Raw genomic sequence first — 25,205 nt, forward strand, 5'->3', positions numbered from 1 at the left:
TTAACCTTTGAGGTTTAATCTCATCCTCTCTTATTTATCCATCTAGTTATTACCAGCTGAAACATATTTATGATCTATTTGGCTTTTTAGTTTGAACTTCTTTCTTTTATTGTTATCCCTTTATCTATTTATTTATTTATTTTTTATCTATTTATTTTTAAACTTCCTTTATGCTGGGAGAAGAAAACAGGGAGCTGGAAAGTCACCTTAGGCCAGTGAGTGAGAACATAGAACATTCTTTCAACTCTTGCCAAGGAATTATAAGCATCTAGTATGTTGTAAGAGACATTGGAATGTCAATTACAGGCATGTGACTGAATTATCTGTTTAATTTTTTAAAATAAGTGTTTGAACAATTGTACCACCTTCCTAGTATATGTTCCTGACCGTGCTGTGTCCAGACTTCATGTTTCTGATAAAGCACATGCTTTATGGAAGGTCTGGAAGCTGATGCATTGATTTACCTTAGGCTTCCCTGGTGGCTCAGATCGTAAAGCGTCTGCCTACAGTGCGGGAGACCCGGGTTCGATCACTGGGTCGGGAAGATCCTCTGGAGAAGGAAATGGCAACCCACTCCAGTATTCCTGCCTGGAAAATCCCATGGACGGAGGAGCCTGGTAGGCTACAGTCTATGGGGTCGCAAAGAATCGGACACGACTGAGTGACTTCACTTTCACTTTCACTGCTGGAGTAGGAGGCTTGAAAGTGAGCATTATTTAGCAAGATGTGAAATTCTCCTGGAATTGACAGCGGGGTGTTAAATTCACAGACTTATGACCACTTGTACTTTTTTCCCTTCTCTTCTTTTTTTAAAACTCTAGAGAAACATTAAACTTTCGTCAAAGAACTTTCATTTAAATGAGCTCAGTTGTTTTCAAAATGGCCCTTGCCTTTATCTCCTTTAAAAATTATAATTTTAAGTGATCTCAAAAGTTAAATCCCTTTTCCATTTATTTCATGAGTAGAAAAATAAGCTAAGAGGGTAAAATGCATGAATGATAGCTTCCCAATACTAGTGTGCCTTTAACTGCTTGTGGGATATAACTCATCACAACTGAGACTTAATTGTGTACGGACCAGCTTTGAACCAGTATTTCAAACATATTATTTTCTGTCATTTATTACACATTTTCTACTGCATCGTGAAAGGATATTGGGATAAAATAGGTAGGTAAAAAGCCTAAAGCAAAAAAACTGTAAGATAGAAAAATTAATCTACTGCAGATTAATTCAGTGGAAGGTATTTTTACTGGTTACCATGGCATTTCATTTTGATATACAGAACTCATTCAACTAGACAAGGATCCCTTTGCAGAACTAGAAGGTGTCATTTTTAATCCCTGTTGATTTGGCAATGTAATGAAGAAAATCCTGTACAGCATTCTTGTACAAGGGACAAAGAGATTAAGACAATGAGATTCTTTATAAACCCTTTCTAGGCATCAGCAGTTTTCATACTGGGAAACAGAGCAGAATTCTTTCCCTCTAACACCTGTAATGCGTCTTTGAGCTTCCTCCTTGTCTTGACATTCCTGGTTCTCTGGAGTGAGGCGGAAAATGCAGAGAACAACGGGAGGGCTCCTCCAGAATCCTAGACGCCAATCTTCAGGAGCCAGACACACCCATCTCCCTTGTTCTCAGAAATGCTGACAAGTAAATTCTTGCCAGTCTGTCAGAAACCTTCCCAGGCATTTACTGAGTGACGGTTCCTGTGTTAGGTGTTGGGAAACAAGGATAAATGGGACATGGTCTCTCTCCAGGGATTTGCAGTCAAGATGGAGTGATAGCCAGGAACTCACACTATTATAATTATGTGATAAATGCCGACATTGTGAGTTGATAGAGGAGGGGTTGTCTGAATTAGGTAACTGAAGCTGGCTTGTTGTAGAAGGTGATTTTAATTGAGATGACACCTTATGAAGGAAGCTACATCAGCTCCATGGTGACTGTGAGGGCAAATTAAGCAATGCAATATAGCATAAAGGGGGAAATTAAGTGGAACTCGTGAAGAAATTGCATATATTATCCAGTGGGAATATAAGAATACATATTTGTGGGATGTAAGTTGAAATTTCTGAGAATAAGTTCCTTTGTGCAAAATTCCAGTCATACTTGGGCCCCTCTCAGTTTTGGAAATGTAATTAATTGAATAACAACTTACTGAATACTTATTTTTCTAAAAGTGACATATACATGTCAGTATTGGTTTCTGATTTCAATTTCAAAGTCAAAAAGTTTTAAGGAACAGTACAGAATGGGAATCACACATCCTAAAGAGAAGAAACTCCATGCAAAACATCTCAAATATCAAATATAATTCAGGGAAATTGGAAAAAAAGTGAAGTCAATGTTAGAGAAATTTTTAAAGCTACTTATGTATTCAGTATTATTTTGGCCTGCAGTTAAAGAAGTTTTTTGAATAAAGATTCTGCTGGATCAATTTTAAAAAGGCCATTTTCTGGAGTGGGTTGAATGTTCTTGTGACAACTGGCTTGTGGCTGCCCTTCCCCTAGCCACTGCTTTGGGCATTAAAAACGGAAACAAATGGCTGCACAGGAGAGACTGTGTTAATATCCCTTGATGCTCTGTTTTTCTATAGTTATCATCCTGTATTTTATTCAAAAATATAAAATTAGCTGATCCCCACCCAGAATTCTTTATTCACAGTTTCGCTACCTTGAAATCAATTTTCACTTCACACGTATAATTTCATTTCCTCTTGATTTAAATGTCAAACATAACCTCCTTATTTAAATCACAAGTGCTACTACTTTCAGGAAGGCTCTGCCAAGTAATTGTCATTTCCTTTGGCAGAAAAACCATGTTTCATGTTAAAGTTTTTTATATTTCTAGGACCTAGCCCAACAGTATTGCTCAGCGAAGCTTACTGTGACTATCCCTACTAACTCTGCATTGCTATTGAAATAAAATACATGTAAAAATAAATATCTGATGTACATTAGAAATAAAACAATAAGGATGTATCCTGGCTTGATGTTAACGAGGTTTGCCGAGCCTTTCCAATTACCTAGGAATATGATTGTGTTGTAATATTAAATATTTAGAAAGCAAGATAAAATGTATATTCTGAAATAGGGGCTGGGCTTTTGAAATAATAAGATTTTGTAGTTTTAAGGGACTTAAAGTCTAACTGAGAAATATGTACTATATAAAGAGGTCTATACTGTGTGTCCAGAGAACGTGATGCATGTGTGTGGGAGGATTTAGAGGAAGTGGAGCCGTGAAGCAGCGGATCTTGATCTGTTCTTTAAAGAAAATATACGACTTAATGCTAGTGATGTCTGAAAAGATCTTCTTTCCAGGAAGAAGATATACGAAAGGAAGATGTTCCATACAAATCTGTGTGATTTGCTGAGAAATAATGATTCGAAACAGAGTGTATTGGAAATGGCTCTTAGAAAGCACTTTATGAACAGCCTATGAGACTTCATTCTGTAAATAGTAGAGAAATTGTTGAAGGTTTTCGAGAAATATCATTGTATTATTTTTTAGATTAGCTATTATTCTTCGGTTCCAGTCTAACTTATAGAAGACATTCTTAATCTTTTCCCCTATGGAAACACATATGGCTAAAGCATATTATTCTTTTTTAAATTAAATTTTATTCTTTATTTTATTTTTTAAAGCATATTATTCTTAATAAAGTGCCGCTTGCTTCTCTGTTTCTTTTCTGTAATGGACATAATTGAATAATTTTTGTCTCAAATAAAACTCAAGTGTTTATTAAGTTTTAACTAGTCTGTATAAAAGTTAGTAGACATATTTGGAAGGTCTTAAGAAAAATACTCATCTACTTAATAATTCAGTGAAATTCTATGAACTTGACTCCTCTAATACTTACATGAGTTATAAATAGTGTTAGTTTTAACTCTTAGGTCACTGAACCTTTATTATATTACTTTTTGCTGTAAAAGACATGAAAATCAGAAAGCTCATCTTCTTTCCAGAATTCCCAGTTACCTGTGCCGTCTTCCCACTTTGTGGCAGACAGTGATGGCCTCAACCACACGCTGAGTCTTCATGTTATTGGCCAAGGGCTTGTTAGGAATAGTCCAGGATAAGAGACACATTTTGATGCACCTTTTTTGAGACCACAGATAGTTGGGACAGTTCCTGGCTCTGTCTTTCGAGTAAGTGCGGCCTGAGCATGTTTCCTTCACTTAGCCTCAGTCTTCATATCTGAAGGCTAGGACACTCCTGTGACTTTATATGGTTTAAATAAGAAAATACAGAAACTTACAAAATGCGTGTAAAATTCCTTTCGTGAGGTATTTGGCAGTGGCAGCTAATATAATAAGAATGGTGTTGACATTTCACCTTCCACTTATCTACCTGTGATGCGCTTTAAGATTACCTTTAAATGCTGTGTGTTCTGGTTGTCTCAGTTCAGTTCAGTCGCTGAGTCATGTCTGACTCTTTGTGACCCCATCAACTGCAGCACGCTAGGCCTCCCTGTCCATCACCAACTCCTGGAGTTTACCCAAACTCATGTGCATCAAGTCAGTGATGCCATCCAACCATATCTCTGTCGTTTCCTTCTCCTCCTGCCCTCAATCCCTCCCAGTATCAGAGTCTTTTCCAGTGAGTCAACTCTTCGCATGAGGTGGCCAAAGTATTGGAGTTTCAGCTTCAGCATCAGTCCTTCCAATGAACACCCAGGACTGATCTCTTTTAGGATAGACTGGTTGGATCTCCTTGCAGTCCAAGGGACTCTCAAGAGACTTCCCCAACACCACAGGTCAAAAGCATCAATTCTTTGGCTCTTGTTGTCTAGGCAAGTGCTAATGAGACTATATAATAGTGGAATATGATCTCAAAATGATCTCTTCTATTATGAATATGAGATGAAAATTTACTGTTACATAATAAATTTGAGAATTTCAGTACACACTTATTTAGGTAGTTGGGTGTATTTTTTAAGAAGAATTACAGCCAATTTGAATTTCATGGAAACAGCTCAGGTGTTAAGAAGAGCTTTATTTGAGGCTTGTATATTTCAGTTCACCTTAGAGTTTTTAAGCTGAATATTCACTTTTAAAAGAATAAATATCCTCTTGCACTTTGAGTTCTCTATTTCAATTCATTTCCCAAAAAACACAATTTATTTACTGAATCTGTATCCTTTTGTCTGGAAGATTTCAGTTGTTCATTCTCAGCTGCAGATTCATTTTGTTCAAATCAAGGGGACACACTAAATGCATTTGTTTTAGAGAGAAGAGTTGTATTTTACATTTAGATAAAACTTGCTTTTTTAAAGGTAGTAGTATGATGCCTATAATTTCTGCCCTAATTTTAAGGAATTCTCTATTTTCACTTTGCCATGTTTTGGTCCACTTTATCTCATCCACTAAAGGTTAAAAAAATTTATATTAACTTGGAGTTCTTACTGTGGTTCTGAGGGATTGAATGTAGGTCATTGCCAGCCCAGTGTCCCAGGCTCAGTGAGGGGAGAGAGTCCTGCTGCTGGGAGCTCGTTCTGCTCATGCCTTCTCTGCTTTTGCTGTAGTAGTTGTGTTTACACTGTGTCAGCTTTTATTAAGATGAATTATGATCATTTCCATACAGCTGGGTGGCAGTTGTGGGAGTTTACGTTATCAAAGCAAAACTCAGACTTGCTCAGCCAATTTAGATGTCAATAAAACATTTGTTACTTATTTTCAGTTTTATCATTGGCTGTAATTTATACTTAGGATTGAAAATGTTAACATGTGTGACTGAGTTTGTTTTAATTAAGTGTATAATTAGGCTAATGAACCTTGTAAAAATGTAGTGGTGCAATCCTTAATATGATCTAAGCAGTTAAATTTCTAATTATGCATCCAAAATCACGTACAGAGATGCTGCCTTTCCACGGCTGGCTCTCTGGGGCTGTCTTCTCCTTCTTTGCCCCCTTTTGGGGATAAGAAACATTGTACAAAAGCCATGGTGAAAGACTTCAAAGAAATATGTGTGTATTTACATATTTTTTAATGTAGGAAATTCATTCAGAAGTGGGATTTGTACATAGCGGACGTAGTGTGTTTTCCCCTAAATTTTTGATAAGATAGAGGGACCAGGGAAGAGAGGTAGTTTGGGGGATGTTTTCAGTTTACCAGGAGAAATCCACTTGCCCAGAAAGCATCTTGCCAAGTCGGGTTCACATTAAATTCATGCAGGAGGTGAGGAGGTGCTGCCCCATGTAACCGGGAGCCCTGGTGCTGTGGCTTCCCGGAGCTGACCTCCCTCTGTGTTGATAATGACCTGCTCTGTCCTCCTGCACCTTCCAGCACAGTCAGGCTGGTGCTTTGCCCCTGATCCTTTCCCCAAGCGACCTGCCCTCCCCACGGCCCGACTCCTCTTCTCCGTCTCCTCGCTCTTCTATCTTTCGCAAAGTGGTTTCTTCTGATGAAAAGTGGTTGCCCTAATAAGGAATTCTGGTACTGACTGCCAAGAAGGAAAACCACTCTCTACTCTGGCATAGAGTCATGCCAAAACGCTCTGACCTTCACGACCTTTAATTATTCTCTCTAATAAGAGTGTTAAGGGAATCACAACAGCATCGGCACTCGCTTCTTTATTCCTTTAGAGGGAATTCTTAGTTGCTGGTTGAATTTGCAAAACAGACTCCTAAAATTTGTTTCTAATTATAAATACTGTCTGAACTGCCTTTTCGTGGGCAGTGGGGGCAGGAGGGGTGGAGACGTCTCTGCTGGCAGACACAACTTTCCAGGAAGATGAAAATCTCTGTTATTACTTCCCATTGATTTCCCTTCAGAGGGTCCTCTTCATTCTGTTTGGCTGTCATGTTATCAGTTCAATTTTCTTGTGAAGTTTTTTGATCGTTCGGTTCATTCCCATTCCTTTTGTAATCATTTTCACCTAGTGAAGCAAATAGGATAATTTTGCAGATTGTACCATTTTCCTTTTCAATTAATCCATTCTTTTGAAGAGAATGATTCTAATAGTGTGGTCAAGTACTTGGAAATCAGCAGGCTACTGACGTCTCCTTAATTCAGTCTGTTCTGTTGTTTCCCTGATCACTTACTGTGTCACTCAGGGTGAAATTTTTCCCTTTCTGCTCCTCTACCCCCCCACCCTCAACCACCCCATCAGCTCTCTAGTCTCTAGTGCTGTGAAAGAGGATTCTGAGGTTTCTGCGACTACTTTAATAATATTGGATTCTAAAAACTCATTTAATAAACTTTGGCAATGTTTCATGTAAATATGATAGCATACTTGTTTTTGACTTGTAGCGTTTTTACTGTTTGTGAGGATTACTCAAGCATTTGGTTGTATAAGAGAGCTTGTATAGAAAGACAAGCCATTCCATGAATGAAGCATGTCAGACCTTTTTACTGTATATTATTATCCTGGAATGATTCCCATGGGGGGAAAAGTAGATTTAAGAAAAGAAAAATGATTATCCAGATGAATATAAATCCATGGACCTATTCATCTGAAGAATATTAATGCCACTTGTAGAATTAAATTACAGATTTCCAAGTTAGATTATTTAAACTGTTATAGATACTGAAAGGTTTTATTGGAGATACATTTATAAATTTAAACAAATGACTCATACTAGCTACCTGCTAAGTAATTTCCATTAAACTTGGTCTGACTTTATCCATTTCCCTAAAAATATTCTATTTCAGAATACACAAAGTACTTCAGAATATATAAAAACATAATAATTTTTAGACACTTGAGATCACAGCAATGTTGTAACTGTATTGAGAAATTGCTCGTGATCTCAGTGATTAAAAACTAATTAACTGGAGTGACTCTTGGTAGGGCATGCTTTTACTCAGGGGCTGAACACATGAACTTGAAAGAACTGTTGCTGGTCCTTTGAGGCAGCTTTTAGCAGCAGAAGTGATACCAAGTCGTGGTTCTGTTAGGATTGCCTGTGGGTGGCTGAGTCATCTTTTCTTTCTGCTGTGCTCTCATGTGGATGCTTGGATGGCAAAGTGGCCTCATGTCTTCTTCTGGTTCCACTATTACCAATAACTGTGATTCAATTTGATTTCTCTTGTTATTTTGTCCCACTCAACAGAGACTTGGGTATAACTTAATGATGTGATAGAACACTTTGTTCAGTTGCCCATGCGTGTGTGCGTGCTCAGTCACTCTTTCCCATCTGACTCTGCGGCCTCATGGACTGTATCCTGCCAGTCTCCTCTGTCCATGGGATTTCCCAGGCAAGAATATTGGAGTGGGTTGCCATTTCCTTCTCCAGGGGATCTTCCCAACTCAGGGATCAAACCTGTGTGTCCGCATTGGCAGGTGGATTCTTTACCACTGAGCCACCTGGGAAGCGCATAGACACAGACAAATCACAGGAAAGCTTAGGAAGGTACACTGTGGGCCTGATTACATTTTAGGGGTCACTTTACACTTACTGTGCACTTTGGTGACGCACAGTAAGACATCACTTCCTGCCAAGCAGGGACTCTGACAGCTCCTCTCACGCTGCTGGGTCAGTGTACTTTTTCTTACCTTTGAGCTTAGAGGAGTTTTATATTGATTTAGTTCCAATATATGATGGCAAGTAACTAACAATGACCCACGCTGTATTTCTCACTAGTCACCACGTTTCTTAGACTCTTCCACTAGTGGATGTTAATCCCCAATTATTAACATGACCAAAAGGCAATTTAAATGTCATCTCCTCTTAATTCTTGCAGTAGGTATACTTAATCATAGTAAAACACTGTGCCTCTTCACTATATTTAATAATAAAAATTAGAATGACATCAATAGTGACTCAGTAAGTATTCGTTAAAGAAACAGGGTTAAACTGTAGAATAACACCCAAAAAACAAAAGGGCCTTCACCTCAATGCATTTCAGCTCAGTCCTGTATTTGGTATAAATGATACCATCATGAAAAGAGGATCTGATTCTGCGTTTTATTTCATTTATTCTATTTTGCAAAAACTTGTTGGGAGACTTGTTTGCCTCAGATAAACCTAAGCACCCATTCATTCAGTTTTCATTTGTCAAGACCTTACTACAAGCTCAGGCCCATGTTCCCCACTTTCCAGGAGCTGACAGGGCGACAATAGAGATAAGATGTGTGTGTAAGTGACAGTGACAGGGCAGTGAGATCAACAGCAACAATTACCTCAAAGGTTTAAAAGCAGGATGCAGTCTCCAATATTGGGGCATCTTTCTATTGGACAGTACATACTGCAGATTGTATTCCGAGGGAAGATACAGATAGGTGATTGGAAATTTGGTGTCTTCAACTTTATGCAGGATTCTAAATGCTAGTTTCCATATGGGTATTTTTAATGTCTTTAAATATTAGGATTATGAAAGAAAATCTAAGCTGGGGACAAACTGAAAGTAAATTCATAAAAATTTTAACATGATCATGATACAGAATAGATGCTAACCGTCAAGTAAATCAGAGCATCAGGACTAGGTGAGGATTCCTGTTACTTATGAAGCTGTAATCATATATAGTGTTTGCTATTTCTGTGGGGTGTATAGAATGTCCATCCTGTCAGCCAAGGAGTTGGTGCTCCAGACCAAGTACATTTGCAATAATCTTTTTCCCCCGTCCATCTTGGTCTCTAAAAGTTCACTCAGGCTTTTCTTTCTACTTGAAGTTTGACTTAACACTGAGAGCTGAATGGTGACTGCCAAGATTGGAACTTGTCCCTGGCTTCCTATTTTCTTCCGAAGGGAATAATGGCAACAAATTACGTACTTCTGGGAGACCTAACAAGTTTTGAAATTCAGAACATGAGGCAATATCAAATTCAGATGCCAGGAATGGAAACTCTTCTATTTTTGAAATCTTCCCAATTCTCCTTCTCAAATGTGCAATGCACCCGGGTTAGCTTCTCCTCCTTACCTTTCCTTTCATGGAAAGTTGGGGTTGCCATCAGCACTGTACCAGCTGGCTTGAAACAGGAAACTGCCAGACTGCTCACAAATCCATGCTCATTCACTCTGCCCGCTGCCTCAGCCACCAAACCATTAGGCCCACTCTGTTGGAAGCATTTGTAAGCATAGAGAGAAGTGTACACTTTATTTCAGAAGCATGACTCTGACACTCCAGAAACAATTGCTCATATTTATTGAAAAGATCCCTTTCTATGCACCATTTACACCATCATGATTTTTGTGTTGGTGTTATTTTAAAATGTCTGAATAGCTATTTAATGCACCCCTTTATTAGGCAGTCTTTGTAAATATAATACCAACATTAAAGCAGTAGGGTATTGTGCACAGTGGCAATATTACACGTGTAACGATTTGCATTCTTAATGTTCCAGAACCCTGGGGTTATTAGTAAAACGATTGGAGAAAGGTGGTAAAGCTGAACAAGAAAACCTTTTTCATGAGAATGATTGCATTGTCAGGATTAATGATGGCGACCTTCGAAATAGAAGATTTGAACAGTAAGTGTGGGCTGCCTCATTGCTGCTCTTTTCTGCATCAGGCATGACGGAGTGCAGGCCATGGGAGTGCCTCGGACCACGTGTCTGTGGTCTTTGCCTTCCTGCCGGAGAGGGGAATTTTCTGCCATTCTCTAGCTTTTAAAAATTTCATCAAACTCCAGGTAATCACTACCATTAGACTATAGTCTTTAACGGCACTTCTTCAGATGTTATGGGCCCAGTTTAGGCTTTACAATTTGGCAACTTCCTCACCTTCTGGAAAATTCACCAGGTTGCTAGTTTTTATTATACTTTTAGCTCATACTACCAACTTTGTCACACATAACATGACAAGCAGGCAGATTTTCCTTATCTTGATTCAAGCCCTTACTCAATTAAAAAGCTACAAATTCTCCAGTTCCTATCAAGTAAGGCAAGAATGAGCAGGAATCATGAGGACCCAGTTTAAGACCTGACTAGGGATCCAGATGAAACGGAGGAGCTTCTTGTACTGGTCTTGGAGTTGCACTGCGACCAACTGCTCTTGGGTCACTGAAGCTGTATTGGCATTCTTGAGGGTTTTTTGCATGTAGAGACTTGGATTAATTTTTCCAATAAATAATAGATCGTCACTTTGTATAGTTTTCTAAGTGTATTTTTAAGTATGTTTCTTTAAAAACTCGATTGGTCTCCTTGCAAGGAAATACTTAATAATGATTTTTAAAAGTCCTATTGGATAATGTTATAGAGAGGTTATATTTAATTTCTCTTAATATTGAAATGATAATACCTCTTATGCTTAAAGCTACAGTATAACCGAATGATTGACAGTGCAGGACCCAGCATTTCAACTGTAGTTGTAGACAGTTTTGTCATTTTTGAGAATGAAAATTTATATTGGGGTTGTTTTTAGTTTCAACAAAGTCTGTCCATCCTTGTTGCTTAATGCATACACTTAATTGAGTTTGCCAGTCTTTTTTTGCTAACTTTCCATTCTTCCTCAAACCCAGAGCACAACATATGTTTCGCCAAGCCATGCGGACATCCATCATTTGGTTCCATGTGGTTCCTGCAGCCAATAAAGAGCAGTACGAACAACTGTCCCAAAGCGAGAGGAATAATTACTACTCGAGCCGCTTCAGCCCTGACAGCCAGCATGTGGATCACAGGGGCATGACCAGCGCAGGGCCGCAGGCTCTGCCCAGGGCATCCCGGCTGAACCCCCCACCCGAGCACGCGGACCCTCACCCCCGACTCCTACCTCAGAGCGCGCAGCCCTCGGGAAAGCCGCCTGCCGCTCCGGCCCTGGCAGGACACCATGTATTCAGTCCCAGCAGTGGTTACAACACCAAAAAAATTGGCAAGAAGCTTAACATCCAGCTCAAGAAAGGTACAACCGATCTTCCCGTCAAGTCAGCTTTCTGTCAACTAACCCCAAGCACCTTAAGTCTTATCTCATTATTACAACTGACATGACTTTTAAAGAAAGTATTTCAAGTTGTGTTTTTTTATGCTTTTCAGATTCCCTTTGCTGTATAAAAATTTACATCTACAAGTTCAGAGGATAAGGCTTTAAACCTGATGTTTCTAGGAAAGAGGTAGTGGTTATGACTGCAGTATAATTGTTGACAGCGAAGGAAATGGGATTCCGGATGTTACCATCAAGCCCAAAGCAACAGGGAGGCTTTGACTGTTTTGAGTGCCCCATTTGATGTCCAAGAGAACTAGAGGGAAGGGATTGAGTCCTTTGGAGCTATGGGCGATTCCTGGTGGAATGCTGGAGGCCTTTGGCCCCTTGTCTCCTGCTCTTCTAGAATATCCTGTTGCTTCCCTTTCTTAATGTGCCAAGGAGAATCGGAGTGGCCCTGGCTAATACTTCACCCATGCCTTACATCAGTGTGTTTTGTAAGGATCTCCACCTGCAGATGAGAAAACCCTGCATGCTGGGTGGCGTGTGTCTGCTCTGGCCTTCTCCATGACTCAGAGCAAGCAAACTGCTAGGCTCTTTTCTGACTCCCTGTCACTGTCCCCTCAGACACTGCCGTTAATCATCCCTTCTAGCTGAGCATTTTTATGTGTTTTTAAATCATGTCCCTCAAAATGGTGTCATTATAAAGAATGTTTCTCCTTTTATGAGGTCAACCATCTCCCACGGTTAGTTGGAAAGGAACCCAAGAGAGGTTGAGTGATTGCTGCAAGTCACGTGGCCATTGGTGGCAGATTTTTACTAGAAAATTTTCCCTATCCTGACACTGAGACCATTCAATTCTTTTCATCTGGTGTAGGGTTTCCAGTGCTGTAAACTCTGAGATTCCTATTTCCTTCCTAAATCATACTCTTTCATTGGACTTTATGTGAACCACAAAAGCCTTCTTTCTGGTGACTGGCTTTTTTAACCTCCAAATACTTGGTTGACCTGATCAGGAATTGACAGTCTCACTCCAGTTTTGAAGCCCCTTGCAAATACAGAATCATATCAGCTTAAACCCGTCTCCTCCCGTTAATACAGGAATATCAGGTAAATGACAGGACTTGGTTTTTAAGCAAAAGCATATCAAGGAGCACAAATAGAGTTGTATACAACATAAAATTCTGCTTGGGGTCTCTCAACAGAGGAAGAATATTTTCCATTGTCACCGAGATGTTAGTTCATAAGTACCTCTGCCTTTTTACTCTGATATAGGCATATTCATCATTTAATATACAATTGTTATATTACCACCTTATGATCTAGTATGAACTTTTTAAATGAAGTGAAATTTTATTTGCCATTAAAGGAATCACTCTTTTGAATACAGAAATGAATAGTTTATTTTGATGGTATTTAAAAATAAATGATTACATGTATTACAGAAGCTAATTACATATGTTACAGAAGCTAATTTAGAAAGATTATGCTCGCTCAACATAAAATAGAAATAATGGTTTTCTTTTAAACATTTTTCTGACCTTGAGTTATATAATTGATATGGAGCCTCATAGAATCTGGCTTGATTTTCATTTATTAAATATGAGATTATATGGCAAAAGGCAGAAACTGCCTGTGCATTCTGCCAATACTTACAAATATTTTATAAAAAAAAAAAACAAACTGTGTTCACTCTAAACAACAGTGACAAAGAATGCTCATTGGATTAAGTACTAAATATAGATGCTTTAATGATTGAAGTTGGATAAGCTTTCATTCTAGTTAACAGATACTATTTTTTCTAATTATTATTGTTGCATTTAACATTTTTAAGGAAGTACATCAAAAACATAGTGTTTGTCAGTGTTAAACTTTAAATTCAGTTCAAAGTTAACTGATACAATTTGAATGACAGAAGCTCTTTATAAACTGAGGTCAATCCTAAGGAAAGGCTTCATTATAATGATTCTTTGGCATAATTTTGGAACTGTGTCATATAACATGTCAAAAGAGAATAGCTCCTATGTACTTCCTTCCATAATTATGATTTCTTAATATTTATTGTCATTTTGGCATTCTCAAGTACCCTGCTCTTTTGTAGAAATTAGCTTTTTAATAAAGTCAGAGGAGAAGGTCAGTGATCTATTTCAGTCAGTGCAAAATGTTTTGTTGGCTTTGCTAAATGAAAATTGATATCTATTTATCTTTCTTTGAAAGGTCATTGTCTGAACTTTTGGCTTACAGATTTAGGGGTTATTGCTGATATTTTAATAGTATTGAAGTTCATATAACAATCAGTCTTTGTAGTTCATAGAAATTAATATTACAGAAGGAGAATCATTTAGATTTTTTTTAATAAATGTTATTGCAAGTCATTAGAGTTTCATGAAAGCACAGAGACATATGGAAAAGTCCCAGCAGAATAATTAGGAAAATTTCATATAGACAATATGCCATTCAACTCTTCACAAAAGGCTTAAGAAATTAACAGCCCAGGCACATTAAAGTGATTTCAGACTTGAAGTAAATGAATGTTTTATTTGAATTTGAGAATATTTGCTGTAGGTTTTGTTATAAGTACCATGTTTTTTTTTTTATTTCTACTTTGTTTCTTCTTTAACCCACATTTTTATTCATATTTATTTTCCCATGGATGGTTGTTTACCTAGAGATTCAAACCCTTACTTACCATTTTTTACTGAGTGCTACATCCAATTAACGAATTCTTCTATAAAGATTTTTCATCCCTTTACACATCTCTTTATTCTTCCTTCATGAACAAGTATTTGTCCTCATGTAATTTAACTGGAATTGAACCCAATACCTTAAAAAGTAACTCTTTAAGAAACTCGGGTAGAAATTAATCATCATTGGAAGAGATAAAAATTCTGTGAATCCTTAGAAATTTGTCATTATCTCCATACTTTATCCTGAGTTATTCTGACTCGCTGCATTGTTGGTTTCATTGATTTTGAACTTTTTGCATTGAACTTTTCACTGTATTGAACTTACAAGGGTGCCTGTTGAGAAAGCTGCCAAAGAGCCTGGAATTGAAATTATACAAACCAGCACAGTGATGGGTAATTGTGTCATTGGTTTCAGTACTTTTAAACATTAGATGGTGATCCTCAGACTTGGTAGCTATGATCTCAGATGGGCAATTTGCTTTTGTTGTTTTAAAGAAATATACATGGTAAGATTTAGGTGAATTAGCAAAGAATGAGGCAAAGATATTATGGTTTATCCTGTCAGTTGGGGAGGTCCTGTTATCCATATCTAGAAACATTTCACTGTTTCTTTTCCATCATCCTGGACTTGTTCTCTTCCTTTTCTTTACTGCCTACCCTTCAAATCTGAATACCATTATTGCACAATAACACTTGATATTTGAGATACTATGAATTTTAAAAGAAGGGTTTGTTTTGTGTGTGTGTGTATGTGTGTAGAGAAATTGTTTATTTTCATAATCAAAGATTTAAAAACATTCAGCAGGCATATTTGTATATTATTTTCACCTGAGTATGTTCCCATTACTTCTTAGACTAATGAATCTTCATATATGTACCATTTAAACCTGCTACAATTTAGTCTATTTTGAAAATCTATTAAAAAATTTTAGAGTATTAAAAGAAATGGATACCTTTGTGAAAATGGGTACCTGTGTCAAGATGAAGTAGAGAATAATAGCAAATCCTTTATGTATATTTACCTGTGAAATCTCACCCTTTTTTTTTTTTTTTTTGCCTGTTATACATTCAGGTACAGAAGGTTTGGGATTCAGCATCACTTCCAGGGATGTAACAATAGGTGGCTCAGCACCAATTTATGTAAAAAACATCCTCCCAAGGGGTGCTGCCATCCAAGATGGCCGGCTGAAGGCTGGTGATAGACTCATAGAGGTGAGTAGCTTCCCGCATCCCAAGTTCCATAATTCTTGAAAAGCTCTCTTTTGAAGGGTCAAGGTTTTCCTAACATTTTCATAAAATTTGAAATTAAATTATGTTTTAGAAGTAGTATGCATCCTAAAACAATGTATTTCCGCTTCAGTTTTACATTTCTCCTTGTTATTTGATGAGAAATGTCTTTCATTTAGTTCACTCATAAATTTTTAGTTACTTGGACATTTGGTTTATGAGATAACATAACATTTGTCATTATGTAAGTACAGTGTCTGTTAGGTTATATTTCTGGATGACTTTAAATTTATGTCTGGCAGTATAGAAATGTTATCTCCTCTGGAATCAGAGCAGAGACAAATGAAGTAAATGAAAACAGTGTGTCTTGATGAGAAGAACAAGGAAATTTGGAAATGTCAGCGTGGAGAATGAATTGAGACATAAAAATCAAATGTCAGGGGGAAAAAAAAGATAGTTTTTCAAAGTTTCCTTTCTGTACCTCATGGGTTTCGGTTCATTGGTCTTCGAGGCTCTCTTTGACATATGTAGGATGGCTAATTTCTGTTTGCCTGAGTTTTGTGCATGTAGAAATTAAGGTGAAGATGATTGAGAAAGAGGGCACCTTATTAGTGGTTTTTCTTAGTGTTTTCCTTAGAAAACAGTCTTTTAGTGGTAAGTGCTGTGTTTTGTAATTATTAACTAGCATTCAAAAACTAACTTTAAATATATGGAAGGGGTAAACAGCAAGGTCCTTCTGTCCAACACAGAGAACTATATTCAATATCTTATGATAAACTATAATGAAAAAGAGTATTTATTTTATTATTTAAAAGAATTTTCATTGGAGTATAGTTGCTTTACAGTGTTATGTTAATATCTACTGTATATCAAAGTGATCAACTGTACATATCCATATATGCCCTCTTTGGAAAAGAGTAATTTCTCTTTTTGGCTGTGCTGTGCACATGTAGGATCTTAGTTCCCCAACCAGGGATTGAACCTGTGCCTTCTGCATGGGGAGCATGGAGTTGGAAAAGGTTATTTTAAAAAAGAGTGTATATGTATGTGTATAACTAACTCACTTTGCTGTCCATCAGAAATTAATGCAACATTATAAATCAACTATACTTTAAAAAATATACTAATGTTAAGGTAAATGTTTATGATGTTATCCTTTTTTCTTAACTTGTAGTCTCATATGTAGCTTGAATCTCTCCAGCTCTAGCTGTCCTCCTAAAGATTTTTTGAAAAGTAATGAAACCAAGGAATAGCTTCCAGATTTTTTCCCGCATATACACTTCAGGCCTAGATTCCTTCAATCTTCCTCTTTCCTCTTTGTCTGTTAGCATGACACCACGTTTTAAAGGGATACAGATAGAAGCCCAATGAAAAGAAAGGTTTGAGTACAAATTGTGTTTCTGATATTGTTTGCTGAAAGAGCCCCTTGTCCTCAGGCTATGAGTGAGGGTGGGTATTAGTCCCCATTTGTAGCCGTAGCTTGTTTCATTTAGAAAGTGTCTCATCTGGGACATGAGCCTAGTTATTTTTTGCCCCTAATAAAAAAACCAGTCTGTCTCCCTGTCCTTTTCCCTGCCTCTCCTTGCACACCCCCCGCCCCTGCCGCCTTCTTCCTCGCAGAAAGTAATCACTTTATTTTTGTGTCTCCCTTTCATCATGTACTCGCTTTACTTGGTGACACATTACAGAGGCTTTTGCTCTACCTTTTATGGAATGGAAGGGCCTGCGACCTGTAACTCTTCAGAATTAGGCTTTCTTTTCTCTAGCTGTCAAGGCATATTTTACCCTAACTTTATAGTATCCATAGTTATATCTACAGAATACCAACAGTTCCACGGGCAAAAAAGTTTTCTGAGTAGGATATTTTCTTTTTTTTTTTTTTTTGAGTAGGATATTTTCAAGCCTGTACATTTAAAACAAGTATCATGTGATTAATTTTTTAAAAATGATCTAGAAAATTTTTGCTTTCTTTAAACCTGTTACTACTGAAAGGTTCCAAAACATATTTTAACTACAGGAAAGTTTTGATGTTACTATTTAAGTGATACACTTAATTGCCTTAACTCAATGTTATTTCTGTCTGAAGAGAGTAGTATTGGATACTTTTTAAAAGAAATTTCCATTGTCGTTTCTGTTAGCTATGTCCTGTTGCTGATAATGTTATTATACTTTCTACAACAGTGATGAGATTCCCCAGGATGTGGTTGTTTAAAATCTATCTCTGTCTTTTTTTTTTCCTGGTAGAATTCTCTTAAAACATTGAAAAATCTTGAGATGAAATACTGCTTGCCCTCTTTTTATTTTGTAGAGATTCTTCTGTGTTTGCTATTTAGTGATAAAAAGTTATTGTCATAATTTTCAATAACATTTCAATGAAAGCTAAGATGCTTTTACCAAAATATTTTTAGTGTGTTTTTCTTGCCTGGAGAGTCCCAGGGGCGGGGAAGTCTGGTGGGCTGCCGTCTATGGGGTCGCACAGAGTTGGACACGACTGAAGCGACTTAGCAGCAGCAGCAGTAGCAGCACTACCCTTGTAAGGGCGGCACTTTTTAATTTTGATATAAGAAAATCTGTGATGAATAGGGCATCACAGAATCTCAATTCAAAAATAGAAGGTTTTGTGCCAATGTGGCATTGTAGATATATTTGTATCTCTGGTTACTTGTTAATGTGCTAGTGGCTATGCTTTTGATTTATTGATGAGATCTGAAAGATTGACTGTTTCCTGCTTTGCTTAAAGATAACTGGTATGCCTTTCATTATTAGCCCCAGCAGCCTGGTGATTACCAGATCAGGGCAGAATATACCATGCAATGAGTCTTGTTCCATGGCAGACATGGTCAGTTCTAGAATGTGTCTCGTCTCCTGTTAATCTGTTTGCGTGGTATCACTGCTGAAAACTTTTTGTTTGTTTTAGGTTAATGGAGTCGATCTAGCAGGCAAATCCCAGGAGGAAGTTGTTTCCTTGTTGAGAAGCACCAAGATGGAAGGGACTGTGAGCCTTCTGGTCTTTCGCCAAGAAGATGCCTTCCACCCGAGGGAACTGGTGTGTAACTTCAGAGCAGATGAATGGTTTCCGACACACATGAGTCAGGGATCTGGGCTAGCTACCTGCTAGCCAATGTTTATTAAAACATTTTCCAAGCCATTTCTACATTTTATATATCTTTCAGCCTTAACATAATATAAGCATTCTTTACTCACATTTCCTCCGTTTTGGAAATAAATATCCACAATGTTGCATGCAAGAATATTTGAAAATCAAATTGCAGGAATATTTTCTAGGACAGCAAATGTTTATTACTGAACACTTTTAGATGAACTGATTGAATACAGAGATGTCGATTATTCCATAACTGTCACTTCAAAGGCTGTTATTGAAAGCTTGCCATATTCTCCACTACATATGACAAATTTTCATATTTCAAGTTTTCATGGTACATGTAGCTAAGCCAAATAAACATGCTTGCTTACTGTTGTATGAAAAAGAGGGCCTTCATTAAATAGTCTTACTGAAAGTAAAAAGACCTGAGATGCAGGAAGCCCTGGGGGCATTAATTCCTAATATAGACATTATTTGGGATGACATAAAAGAAAAGGGGTTTGTTTGCAAACTATTTATTTCACTTTTTATACATATGTCAATGTATCTAAATATTAGATACTGGTATTTGTGCAGTATTGATGTGAGTGAAATATGTATATTAAATTGACATGGTTCTTGGTAATATAAGTAATCACCTTAATTTTTTTGTTTTGATGTAGTAGGAAAATCAATTTACTTCAAAAACAAGTGGTATTTGATATATTTCAAAAGATATTCTAGTTGGGTCATTTTAGGGCATTTAACCTGTCTTTCAGATAGCTTTTAGCTTTAAACAATAATTAATCCATATATACTAGAGTGGGTAGGTTTTAGGGATGCAGTTTCAAAATTCTTCTGATTACCCTAATTCTCTTAGGCTAATCCTTCAAATACAGATGTGTCATGGTTAGTAAAAATTCCCCTTTATTATATAACAAATACCTTTTAGTCATGGAAATATCTCATCCCTTGGTGACACACAATTTCAGATTGTGATAGGGCTGAAAACTGAACACTTGTGTTTTAAATAGATTTTAAGAAATGACAAAAGCTTCTTTATTTCTGTTTAAAAATGTTTAATGCATTATTTCTCAATTTAAATTCAGTTTTCCATTTCCCCCCACTGTTATCCAATTTTGTGCTTAAAATGCCACCTGATCCTAAATCTGGAGTTGTCTCTATTAAATTGTAAATGAGCACTTAAAAAAAAAAAAAAGACTGAACTTTCTATGCAGTGAAGCTTTAGCCCTTCCTCAGTGTGTCTGAGCCTGGGTGATAGTTGGCATTATTAGGTTGCCAAAGCTTAACTGCTGCTCCTACAGCCTTTTCTGAGTTCCTGCCAGCATAGACCAGCTTAAGGTTAATCAGGTTCTCCTGGCCCAAGTTTGATCTTCCAGGCTTCTGTTTTCCCCTTCTGCTGCCTTCTTTTTTTTTTTTCTTGGTTATTTAATTTATTGCTTGTGAGCTTTTCATTAAGGAGTGAGCCAGTAGGCCGTCAGTTTATTATTCACATTGCAGCTGCTATACAAGATTTAAAAAAAGAAAATTCTGAAAACTTAAATGTGGGGGGTGGTGTTTAAAATGATCTTTCAATCCAGTTAACGGAACGCTTTTCCTTTCTTTGGGGTGTTTGTATTTAAATTCTATGTCTAAAGCAAAATTTATCAATAGGTACCTTTTTAGTAAGTCAACCATATAACTATATTAATTAAAGCAACTCTATAGTACATGAAAACCATATCACATTTATAACCTGTGTAATATTATAAAGTATAATGCTTGCGGTTCAGACTGTGGTTCAGACTGTTATTATCTGGCCTAGCTATCAAATTACAATATACTTTATAATTTAGACTTAGTTAGGAAAATTAGAAAACAAAATGAGAAACAGTGCCAGGAAGAGAGAAGCAGTTTTGTAGGATTTGTTTTCCTCCCAGTAATAAATTCATGATGTACTCCAAATGAGCAACTAAAAATTTACATCTAGAGAAAAATTTTAAAAGAACCACCCCCAACAGCACACACACACACACACACACACACACACACACAAGATAATAACATAACCATATCAATGAAACTTTGCAAGACAGAGTAATATATCAACCATAATTTGATCACCTATAAATTTTGTTGATTTTAAGAAAAAACAATTTTTCCTTGAAAGTAAAGCTGTGTCTCCCTGTGTGTTGAAGATGGCTTTGGTCAGTCTGTATTTATGTTTTTCTTCAATTCTTCTAGAATGCAGAGCCAAGCCAGATGCAGATTCCAAAAGAAACGGTAAGAGCTTCGTCTTTTGCAGGATGCAGAGATGTTGGAAAGATAAATCAAACTAACTTCTTACTAATTATGAAGTTACTTGTCCTCTCTTTTCCTGGCTCATAATAGATCCTACATAGATTCATTAAATCTTAAACTGGTCTTGCTTTAAGTGACTTATTGCTACTACCCCAAATGAAGAATATTTCATGATTATTTTTGATCAGACAGGGCTAAAAAATGGACGTTAAAGACTCTCCTATTTACCTGCGTAATAAGAGGGACTAAAATTCTTGAGCTTCGTAATTTCATATACACACACCCACACACACTCACACACATATAAGACACACACACACACACATATATATATGACACATACATACATATATATATGTAAAGTATTTTATGAGTTGTGAAGTGCTATATTACAACTGGCTACAAAAATGAAAAAAAGAAAAAGAAAACTCAATTCAAAAAAAATAGGGAGGACTATAAGGCATAAAAATGTGTCATAAATAGGAAAACTAAAATATGTCAGCAGTTAGACTAAACATATTGTCATAATAACATATTTAATAATTTTTAAATTTATTATCAGTTATTATGACATTTTATATGGGACTAAAAATTCTCCTAACAGAAGTAAGTTTTCACAGCTTTGATTAAAATGCAAAAATAGGTGTTTAGAAGACAAATCTTAATATAGGCTGAAAATAAAAGAATAAGCAGACAGTACTAACATAATGAAGGAGAAAGAATTGCCATATTAGTTTCTAAGCTTATGTTTTTGTGTATGTGGATGCACTACATGGGGAAAAAAAGAGAGAGTATTTTATATTGACACATGATATTATCCAGTAGAAAATCTAACAGACAGGATATTTTATACATTAAACATCACAGCACAAAAACATGTCATTCTCAAACCCTTGTGAAGAAAATGAAAATTTGCAAAACCATATCTACAGTGGGTGATGCTAGTACATATTTTTCCAAATTTGGCATGTTAGACAAATAATATGTCTAACATGAATATTATGAATCTGAATGACATAATGAACACTATTAAAATATAGTATAACAGAATTTAATTTTCATTGACACATTCATAGCCAGACAGCTTTGAACCTAATAAACAAGCAAAATATCATTTGAAATATTCCATTGTTACAAAAAATGGATGTATAATCAGACCTCAGAGAAAGGTCAGGAAACAACCTGGAGAATATCACATGTTTATAAGTATAGGTTGTAGGAAATTCACAGCCTCCATTTTTTATCCATTAAATCAATAGGTCTGTGATAGTTAATCAAAATCACAATGGGGGGTGTGTGTGTGTGTGTGTGTGTGTGTGGATATGGGTGGGGTAGGTTGAGGCAAAATCAGACAGATTAATTCTAAAGAATCAAGTGGGCCTTAAGAATGTCTTTTTTATTTCCTATTTTAACAAACAACAATGCTAGCAAAATGTATTATAAAGCTAAGCATTGAAATAGCATGATGTTGTTGTAGGAACAGACAAGTAGATAATTTAAACACATTGATGATGGAAGCGGTCCCAGTGTTTACATGTGTGCACATGTTTGTTAAAGGAGGCATTTCAAAATAGTGGTAAAGAGTGGTTTATTTAGTATTTAGAACAATTGGCCATTGATTTTAAAAATTTAGATTCATTTTTATTCACCATAAAAAATAAATCTCAATTGATTATGAAATTAAATCTAAAAACATACCAAAAAGTATTGAGGAAATATGTGAAAGATTTCTCTGTTAAATTTGGCTAGTGAATGGTTGTCCTGGCATGACAAAGTCAAAATGTCCTAAGAGAGCAGATTGATGGGTTTGTTTATATGTAGTAAAAAACTTGTATAGCAATAACCGCACCATGAAAGAGTTGCAAGGTAGATACTAAAAGCAGGAAGTATTTTGCACTGTGTTCCTTGGGTGAAGAACCACTGTTTGGTGTTTGGAACCTTAATATCATAGAACTTTTTGGAAAAGTGAATGGCGTCACAAGTAAACTATATCTGTTAATGCCTAAGATGATCTGAGATGGAGAATGATGCCATAAGATAAGCGTGTTCTTTTGGAACATGTAATCCGTCCTGGTGAGGAAATTGAGGACTAGCTCTGAAGTTTTAGATCACCACTGGGAAGAAGCAGCTTTGGCTTTAAAGGTGGTATTCCATTGGGAATGTCCAGGTGCCTTCTATTCTGTGCTTCACCCCAAACCTTTTGTGGTCATGATAGCATACCAGGCTGCTGCTGCCGCTGCTGCATTGCTTCAGTCATGTCTGACTTTGTGCGACCCCATAGAAGGCAGCCCACCAGGCTCCCCTGTCCCTGGGATTCTCCAGGCAAGAACACTGGAGTGAGTTGCCATTTCCTTCTCCAATGCATAAAAGTGAAAAGTGAAAGTGAAGTCTCTCAGTCATGTCTGACTCTCAGCGACCCCATGGACTGCAGCCCACCAGGCTCCTCCGTCCATTGGACTCTCCAGGCAAGAGTTCTGGAGTGGGGTGCCATTGCCTTCTCTGATAGCATGCCAGAGCAAATGCCAATTCAGGCACCTGAACAAAAGAGATGGTATGTGTGTATGTGAATCTGACTTGAGATAGCAAATGGAAATTGTTTCTGATGAGGGTTGGGTTTACCTACCCAAGCTAGGTAAAAAAAAGTAAAGTTTCTTTTTTTCTTTTGTCTAAATGTTTTCTTTTCAGTTTATTGTTCTTTGGTCATCTCACACCTGGGTCTCTTTTTCTACTTTTGATAGGCAAAATCATTTTGGGCTGTTAGAGGTTGTATTTTAAAATTACAGTTTAAAAATTGGCTTTCAGGGTCTCTCTCTGCCTTTTGGTGGCAAGTCTTAAATTCATTCTCGTAGTGAAGTTCTCTGACATTATATTCGTTAAACTTTCAGATTGTAAGCACCGTGAGAATGGAATGCCCTAAAACCCAATTAGTTGATCATAATGACTCTCAGAACTGATTAAGTCTTAGAAATTGTAAAAAAGGTCATTTAGGTAGATGAGCCAAGCTGTATCAATGGCTGATAGACCTTTTAAATATCTGAGACTTGGATTTCTTGTACATCTTCTAAATTTTGTTTTAATTAGCCAGAGTGGGTAGCTAGACCCTACTGAGTTTTAGGTTATCCATTCAAAATTGGACAAAAAGCTGAATTATTTAGCATAGGCTCAAGGTCACTTATTGCATGACTTGAACAAACTCTTTGCCTTTGGAAAGTTTATTCACTTGATAGTTTATTTTTGTGCTCATCCAGATTGGACAAGATAATACATGTATGTATTAGCCAGGGTTCTCCAGAGAAATGGGACCAATGGGATATGTAGATAGTTATAGAGAGACTCGTTAAAAGATATTGGTTTGTGTGATTATGAAGGCTGGGAAGTCTAAGTCTGCAGTGTGGGCCAGCAGACAGAGACCTAGGAGAGTCCACAGCGCAGATGAAGTTCAAAGACAGTCTACTTGAGAATTCCCCTTGCTCAGGCAGGCCTGTCTTACTGTTCTTCTTTAACTGATTGGATGATATGGAGGGTAATCTGTTTTATTCAGATTCACAAATTTAAATGTTAATCTTATCCCAAAACACCTTCCAAGTGGACACAAAATTAAGCATCACAATGATGTAGTGAATTTACCTACAGGCTATCAGGCCTTAACTTACCAAAGTGCCAGTTTCTTCCTTGGGCTTAAAGGACAGTGCAAAACTGCTTAGGAAGGCCCCCAAGAACTCTTCCTAAGATCCATGTAAGAATATCACTGTATGTAAAACAAATTCAGAGCTACTGGGTATAAGTAGGGCTTTAGAAAATAATAGTTTTTAGAGATGATGCTAGAGCATATGGATAAGATATGAAACATGCTTAAAGGTCAAAAATTTAACATGCATGGAATCTCCACTTGGGATCCCTTGCAGAGCCAGGGGAATCTCCCTGTAGAAGCTGCAAGGATACACTGAGGAAATTTGGGGATAAGCTAACTGATAGGTTATAATCTTGATCTGGAAAATTAATGAGCTCATCAGTAAGTCTGGTCATAGGCTTATTAATGTAATGGTTGTGGTAGATCAGGTAGAGCCTACCATGTTGACCCCACTGTAAAGTAAGAAAACAATCCCA

The 25,205-nt window shown here is 36.9% G+C and overlaps 1 protein-coding gene across 11 annotated transcripts in view; it reads left to right on the top strand.

The window, feature by feature from the left end:
- The window catches only part of PARD3 (par-3 family cell polarity regulator), a 581,703-nt gene that overhangs the window by 325,130 nt on the left and 231,368 nt on the right, over positions 1-25,205 (top strand). For 7 of the 11 annotated variants that reach the window (XM_010859873.1, XM_010859878.1, XM_010859876.1 and 4 more), the window contains exons 8-12: positions 10,289-10,414; positions 11,404-11,783; positions 15,561-15,700; positions 18,633-18,761; positions 21,042-21,080. In XM_010859873.1, the coding sequence (XP_010858175.1) occupies positions 10,289-10,414; positions 11,404-11,783; positions 15,561-15,700; positions 18,633-18,761; positions 21,042-21,080 (814 nt within the window). The remainder of the gene's footprint in view (positions 1-10,288; positions 10,415-11,403; positions 11,784-15,560; positions 15,701-18,632; positions 18,762-21,041; positions 21,081-25,205) is intronic. The other 4 variants (XM_010859875.1, XM_010859881.1, XM_010859879.1 and 1 more) reach the window with 1 other exon arrangement.

Source organism: Bison bison, unplaced genomic scaffold, assembly GCF_000754665.1.
Source record: "Bison bison bison isolate TAMUID 2011002044 unplaced genomic scaffold, Bison_UMD1.0 scf7180017864461, whole genome shotgun sequence".
NCBI classification, from domain to species: Eukaryota; Metazoa; Chordata; class Mammalia; order Artiodactyla; family Bovidae; genus Bison; species Bison bison.